This window comes from Octopus bimaculoides, chromosome 1, assembly GCF_001194135.2.
Source record: "Octopus bimaculoides isolate UCB-OBI-ISO-001 chromosome 1, ASM119413v2, whole genome shotgun sequence".
Taxonomy (NCBI): domain Eukaryota; kingdom Metazoa; phylum Mollusca; class Cephalopoda; order Octopoda; family Octopodidae; genus Octopus; species Octopus bimaculoides.
The window spans coordinates 194,535,779-194,544,105 of NC_068981.1; the positions used below are offsets into that span (position 1 = coordinate 194,535,779).

The 8,327-nt window shown below is 38.0% G+C and overlaps 1 protein-coding gene across 1 annotated transcript in view; it reads left to right on the forward strand.

The window, feature by feature from the left end:
* The window catches only part of LOC106869897 (lysosomal-trafficking regulator), a 189,845-nt gene that overhangs the window by 91,291 nt on the left and 90,227 nt on the right, over positions 1 to 8,327 (forward strand). The window contains exon 5 of the mRNA XM_014915825.2: positions 5,102 to 5,201. Coding sequence (XP_014771311.2) covers positions 5,102 to 5,201 — 100 coding nt within the window. The remainder of the gene's footprint in view (positions 1 to 5,101; positions 5,202 to 8,327) is intronic.

An 8,327-nucleotide genomic window follows, 5' to 3' on the forward strand; every position in this document is an offset into this window, starting at 1 on the left:
CTTGCTGGCCTGGTACCAAAATTTGTAACCATTACCGTCATCATCATCGTCATCATGATGTTTATGAGTGTATAAATTAATTCATTTTCCTACATTCCTGGCAACAATCTTTATTAATTTCCCCGCAGGTTTTTTCTTAGATACACTTAGGCTTCATGGTGTAGAATATTATTGTTTTTTTTTTTTACATTTTTACACTGTTTAAATCTAAAGAAGACATATAAAAAAAAGAAAAAACAATGAAAATATAAAGAACATCCCCAGCATTTTAAGTGGCAACATTGTCGCTTTAAAGACTATTGCATGTATATTCGATTAAAGAGACCGCAAAATATTGTATTGATCAAAATATAAGACTGGCTTAGAAATAAGAGTTTGGCTGAGTTTGGCTGCTGAATTGTCTTTTATTAGCATTTCTCGCTTACATTACCAAAAGATGAGCATCAAAAACTTCCTCTCAAGAACTGCCAGATGAATTGCTATCAAAAAGAAAGAAACAAAAAAAAAACACACAAGTTTATATATTTCACACACATACACACTCTCTGTCTGTCTGTCTGTCTGACTGTCTTTCTCTCACTCTTTCTTTTTCACTCTTTCTTTCTCTCTCACTCTTCCTTCCTTTCTTTCTTTTTCTTTCTTTCTTTCTTTCTCTCTCTTTCTTTCTTTCTCTCTCACTCTTTCTTTCTCTTTCTTTCTTTCTTTCTTTCTTTCTTTCTCTCTCTTTCTTTCTCTCTCACTCTTTCTTTCTTTCTCTTACTCTTTCTTTCTTTCTTTCACTCTTTCTTTCTTTCTTTCTTTCTCTCTCTCTTTCTCTCTCCCTTTTTTCCTTTCTTTCTTTCTCTCCCACTCTTCTTTCCTTCCTTCCTTCCTTCCTTCCTTTGCCATACGATACGATCTGTGTCTTTATATTTTCAAACAAAGGAATCTAGCACTCCCACTCGAAAATATTGTTCAAAAATATAAGGACACAGATCGTGTCGTATAGCCAGCTGGAGACAATGTCTCCTGGGGCTAAATTACAGCAACATTCGTCCTAAACTAGGACTGCCATGTTATGTTGGCAAGCAATCTTTAATATTTTGAATTAATCCTGCAGGATCTTGTAGAGTGTCAAGGTTTCAATGATGCAGTTCTTTATTATTAGAATGACTGTGTAGGTTAGGTGTGAGAGACCAGTTCTAGCCAGTTTGAAAATAAAACAGAATATTTGGGCCAAATATGACTGGATTAAATGCTAAAGGTTTAAAACAGGATGTTTTTACCAGAACCAGAGTTGGTCTTAAAAGAGTTAATCTATTTTCATTTGACTAAATAGAATAAATTTGTGCAACATGAGGCGAGACAAGGGCAATATGACCTCAGAGGCACAATTGAAATGTTAAAGTTTATTGCTTTTTATCTAAGTTTCTCGTTTTATTCTTTTTCTAAATATACAAACAAAACTGAGAACTTTAACGAACAGAAACACTTAAACTGCATTTACGGGGGAACATTCAGTCGTCTGTTTTGTTGGTGGTTGTCAGTGATTATTCTGTTCATGGAGATTTTGGGTGTTTATGTACAGTGCATCATCATTTTAATGTCTACATGTAAAAAGTGCTGGTGCTACATTAAAAGCACTGGTGCTCATGCCATATTAAAAGCACTGGTGCTTGTGCCACATTAAAAGCACCAGTGCTCGTGCCATGTAAAAAACACTGGTGCTCGTGCCACATTAAAAGCACTGGTGCTGGTGTCACATTAAAAGCACTGGTGTTTGTGCCACATTAAAAGCACTGGTGCTAGTGCCACATTAAAAGCACTGGTGCAGGTGCCACATTAAAAGCACTGGTGCACATGCCACATTAAAAGCACTGGTGCTCATGCCACATTAAAAGCACTGGTGCTGGTGCCACATTAAAAGCACTGGTGCTGGTGCCATGTAAAAAGTACCCAGTTCACTCTGTAAAGGAGTTGGCATTAGGAAGGGCATCCCTCTGTAGAAACCAAGCCAAAACAGACAATGGAACCTGGTGTGGTCCCTGGCCTTGCCAGCTCCTGTCAAACCAGCCAACATGGAAAACAGACGTTGAATGATGATGACAATGATGATGATGATTCCATGCTTGTATGGCAGATGGAATTTGTTGAGGCAGATTTTCCGTGGCTGGATGTCCTTCCTTAACCAAACCTCACCTGTTTCCAAACAAAGTGGTAATACCCCCCTCCCCCCGCCTCATGGCTAGACATGTTTTCACAGAAGACTGGAAATCAATGACACGTGTCTTGGAGGAGAATTTTCTCCTAGGACTATTTCTGCAGTGGAAGGTCTTGTCACATTTGAATGCACTTAATCATGACCACCACCGCAAAAAACACACTATTACCCCACATCTATACTGAAATTATTATCAATCTTGTAAATATTACATAAATCTGATTCTTTATTGAAAAAGAGTGAGTGGTCATTCAATTAAGTTGGCTGTTTTTATGTATAACATACACACACACACGTGTATGTGTGATGCACTTTTGAGAGAGAAATATAACATCACATGATGGCCTTTTGCAATAAAGAACTGTTGCAGACACTTCCCTCAGTATTTATTGAGAAACTTAAGCTGCAAGCTGGCAGAGTCATCAGCAGACCAGACAGAATGCTTAATGGTATTTTACCCGTCTTTGTGGTCTGAGCTCAGATTCCACCAAAGTCAACATTACCTTCTGTCATTTTAGGGTTGAAAAAATAGCACCGATCAAACACTTGGGGTCGATGTAATCGGCTTTACCCAGACCCCAAAATAACTGACCTTGTGCCAAAATTTGAGGCCAGTATTTATTGAGAAACTAACAGCTATTATTCCCCCAAAATTTCGGGCCTTGTGCCTAAAGTAAAAAAGAATATATGTGTATATTTATTAACTGTATGATTCATTAGAATCTAGGCACAACAACACAAAAGATGCCAGAAATGCCTGGGCACAATAACATAGGGTTCATGATGAGGTAAAACAACCATGACGATATCATGTAGATATGTAAGGACCAGATCCAATTTAAACAGTAGATCCAACACTGGTTCTAGGTGTAGAGACAAGTTTATCTTATTGGTATTTGAGTGCAAATATGACATATGTCACTTTTAATAAGTTCCACATATTCCGTGCTGTCAATGTTTTTGTTGTTTACCTATTTCTAGTAGGCTAAAAAACCACATAGAGGTTCTCTCGTTGGTTTGTGGTATTGCCAATTCTTTGTTATTATGGAATTTGGTTTTTCCTTTTCATTTCTGTTTTTTCTTTGATGATGTTTTTCAAATATTTCTTCATGATTTCTTCTAAAAGGTTTCAGCTGAATGTTACATTTTCACAGACTTTCTAGAAAAACCTTGAAATATGTTTATCATGAAATTCCAGATACCCAATAAAATAGTGTTTGTTCTTATTGTCATTGCAAAAACTTTATTTTTAGTTCTGTCTGAAGAGCAAATTCTTGTAAAATATCACATGTAGCAATTTTTTTTTTTTTTCTTCTCAAAATTGGTGTTGTATAGAAAAGAAAGTTTTTCTTTTTCATTCTTCTCTGAAAAAAAAAAAAAACTTTTCCATATTCCAAGATAATATTTCAGGTGAAAATGTTTACCAAACTTTGGTAATGGTAAAACACTCTATAAACATGAATGTATATGTACTATGCTTGTCTATAATAGTGATTTCGGTATTTGGCACAAGGCCAGCAAGTTCAGGTGAGCGGGTAAGTCAATTATATTGACCCCCAGGGCTCAGCTGATACTTATTGTATTGACCCTGAAAGGAAGAAAGGCAAAGTTGATCTTGACAGGATTTGAACTCAAAATATCAAGACAAACAAATTGCTGCACTTTGTCTGGCGTGCTAACGTTTCTGCCACCTCTCTGCCTTATGCTTGTCTTTGGTATTAGTTTCAAATTTTGGCACAAGGCCAGCAATTTAACCCTTTCATTACCATATTTCTGTTGAGATGCTCTGTGTTTCTTTCAATTACTTTAAACGTAACAAAGAATTTAGTAAAATAACTTAGTTATCATTAAGTTAGTGTTAGGAACATAAATTGTGACTAAGGTTTGGTGGAAGATTTTAATTAAGAACTTTTGAAAACAAGACATTTGTACTACAGAGCCAGAGGTGGTTTCAGCCAGGTCAGTATCAAAAGGGTTAAGTGGAGCAGCTAAGTTGATTGCATCAATTCCCAGTACACAGCTGGTATTTATTTTATCAAACCCGAAAGAATGAAAAGTAAAATTGATCTTGGTGGAATTTGAACTCAGAATGTAAAAATGGATGGAATGACACTAAGCATTTGGCCTGGCATGCCAATGATTCTGGGGCTCGCTGTCTCATGCTTGTCTAGTGGGCAGCATTTGATGTGTCCATTTTATGACAGCTAAATAATACACCTGGATTACAACATCTAATTCGCGACTACATTTGTTCGTTTGTACATATTTCTATGGAAACGACTATAATTTATTTCCTTTCCAATGTTCTGTATAAATTGCTTTTATGTCAGTCATGCCTCAGGGGGAAGAAAAAGGTCTGAATCTGACCAATGAAACCAACTTTCAGTGTCCTTAGAATATGTATTGTTGGATTTATTTATTTTGTTATATTTATTTTGTTATCAGAGGTATTTTTTTGTTTTCTTCTTTCATTCTTTTACTTGTTTTAGTCATTTTACTGGGGCCATGCTGGGGCATTGCCTTGAAGAGTTTAGTCAAACAAATTAACCCCAGCTTTTATTTTGAAATCTGATGCTTGCTCTCTTTTCACCAAACAACTAAGTTATGGGGATGTAAACAAACTAACACTGACTGTCAAGCAAGGGTGAGGAACACACACACACACACACACACACACACACACACACACACACACATACATGATAGCTTCCAAATTTGCCCACAAGACCATGATTGGCTCAGGGATATAGTAGACACTTGCCCAAGGTGCTGCACAGTAGGATTGAACCTGGAACCACTTGTTTACAATGCAAGCTTCTTAACCATACAGCCATGCCTGCACCTATCATAATAACATTTGTTAATTTTCTTTTGTTGTTTTTTTTTCCTCTTTTTTTCCAGGATCTGTCAAATGGCCGGAACTTTACAAATTTATTACTCTCTTTAGTATCATGGTGTCTGAAATTCAATTCTTCAAACGAATCATTACTTACAGAAACTGGTAAGCATAACACTCTTCGGTTACTTTTCTTATTAAAACTACATCATGGAATTTCATCATTTTTATGTGGTAAGGTAGCCATAAAAATTGCGTGGATTAACACTTTGTCCAGTGTATCATGAGTGATATAGAAGACAAGATATATTCCCCTGCTGTCCATGCATTGTATATGTTACACATTACTAACGCTTTCCAATCACCAGAATAACTTGGGACTTACGAAAGAAAAGCTTTATATTACAGAGAACGTATGAAACAGGATCTAACTAAATGTATGAAAACAAGCATGGACATTTAGGACAGACATGAAAATACTCTGGACAGGCAAAGGGCTAATTTGAAGGTCAATTTTGGGTAAAGTTTATAAATGCCAAACGCAACACTTGGATTATCATTTCATTGTCATAATGATGAGAAAATGCATGATTTGGATGGAGTTTATTGAAGCATATTTTCTATGGTTGGATGCCTTTCCTGTCACCAACCTTTATCTGTTTCCAAACAAAGTAATGTTTCCTCGGGTTGTGTTTTTGCAGAATATCAGTTTCAAATTTTGGCACAAGGTCAGCAATTTCAGGGGAGTTGTGTAAGTCAATTATATTGACCTCAGTGTTCAGCTGGTACTTATTTTATCGACCCCCCCCTCACCCCACCCCCTGCCGAAAGGATGAATGGTAAAGTTGATCTTGGTGGAATCTGAACTCAAAACTTAAGGGCGGAAAAAAATGCCCCTGAGCGTTTTGCCTGGTGGGCTAACAGTTCTTGCTAGCTTGCCTCCTTCTTTTTGAAGAATATTGGAAATGAATGACTCTCATTTACAACACTGAAGCAATGTTCGGACAAGGGAAAACAAACATATTCACACACTCACACACAACACTCCACTCCGAGTGTGACTCCAGTCCATCACAGAGTTACTCCTTTACAGCTGAGTGGACTACAGCAATGTGAAACAAATGAGGTGGTGGTGGTGGTGGTGTTGAAACATGATCTTCGAATGTTGGGCTTCACAGAAGCAATGATGAAAGACCGAGACCTCTGAAGACATGCTGTAATTGAGAAGATCTGGCAAATAAGGAAAGGTAAAGTTGATCTTGGTGGAATTTGAACTCAGAATATAAAAATGGATGGAATGGCACTAAGCATTTGGCCTGGCATGCCAATGATTCTGGGGCTCGCTGTCTCATGCTTGTCTAGTGGGCAGCATTTGATGTGTCCATTTTATGACAGCTAAATAATACACCTGGATTACAACATCTAATTGGCGACTAGATTTGTTCGTTTGTACATATTTCTATGGAAACGACTATAATTTATTTCCTTTCCAATGTTCTGTATAAATTGCTTTTATGTCAGTCATGCCTCAGGGGGAAGAAAAAGATCTGAAGCTGACCAATGAAACCAACTTTCAGTGTCCTTAGAATATGCCTTGTTGTATTTATTTATTTTGTTATATTTACTACAGCAAGTGTGTGAAATGAATGAGGCGGTGGTGGTGGTGAAGCATGACTTTTGAACGTTGGGCCTCACAGAGGCAATGACGAAAGAATGAGGCCTCTGGAGATATGCTGTAATTGAGAAGACCCGGCAAGTAAAGTGAGATCACAGCCATAGCTTATACCAGTGTCGCATAACCAGCCCACTTAAAAAAAGTACCTTTGGATTGTCAGGCGACATGCCGTACTTGAGGAGACCTATTGAGTCAAATAAAATAAAATCAAATCAAATCACAATCAAATGGAAACTGTAGTTGTGGCCAATGCCAGTGCCACCTGACTGGCTCCCATGCTGGTGGCATGCAATAAGCACAATGCATGCGTGGGTCATTGCCAGTGCTGCCTGACTGGTTGCCCATGTCGGGAGCATGTAAAAAGTACCATCCGAATGTGGCTGATGCCAGTGCTGCCTGACTGACTCCTGTGATGGTAGCACATAAAAAGCACCCACTACACTCTCGGAGTGGTTGGCGTTAGGAAGAGCATCCAGCTGTAGAAATATTGCCAGATCAGATTGGAGCCTGGTGCAGTCTTCTGGCTTGCCAGTCCCCAGTCAAACCGTCCAACCTATGCCAGCGTGGAAATCAGATATTAAACGATGACGATGATGATGAACTGGTCCTGGAATTAAAACTACACTCTTGTGATCGTGAGTGCAATACCCTTATCATTAGGCTACACATATACCTCTTGTGTCCAACCCATCCCAGACTCCAACCCTTCCAAAAGGCTACCCACTGATTTGTATGGCGTCCCTATCATCAACACACATCATTCCATGGGTGTGTTGTCTCCTCCTCTTTCTATTCCTACACAGTACCACCTGATCCACCAAGCTTGGCTGGTCTTATGTCATCTCCACTCAGATAATATCCTCAACTCTCCCATATTACATTCACCCTTCAGGCCCCTGATCTTCTTTGAATGTCAACCCCTGGAACTCCATCAGTTCCCCTATAGCAACTGACTTGCAAATGTTCAGAATGAATTCCAGCCATATCAGTCTCAACAGGTCTTGGAAGGCCTTCAAAAGCACGAAACACAGCCAGTTCCTCCTGATCAAACATTGAAAATCAAAGCAAAATATTTCATGCTAGTTTCTCAAAATGTGACACTTTGAAGAAATATTTTTCTTCTTTCACCAATATTTCAAACATCACAGAGATGCACATACACAAACCAGTGTGTCGGAGACTGTTTTATTATTCTCAGTTTGAAGTCTTCTTTGGAAACTCATAAATATAGTTTTAATGAGAACTATCAAAAATACATCAAATTTACCAGATATCTTTGAAAACTTCAGTCATGTTATTGGTGTTCAAAGAAATCATCATCAACATCATCATCATCGTTATTATCTGTCATATAGACTTCATTATATAGATGTGTGTGTGTGTGTATGTATGTGTGTATAAGCAAGTGGGGGAGTGGCAATAGGGTGGGCATTTAGTTGTACAAAACTCTGCTCCAGCATGATCTCATCTGAATTATGCAAACATGGGAAAGTAGACATTAAAATGCTGATGATTTTATATATATGATGATGATGATGATGATCATCATCATCATCATCATCATCATTTAATGTCTGCTTTCCATGCTGGCATGGGTTGGATGGTTTGACTGAGGA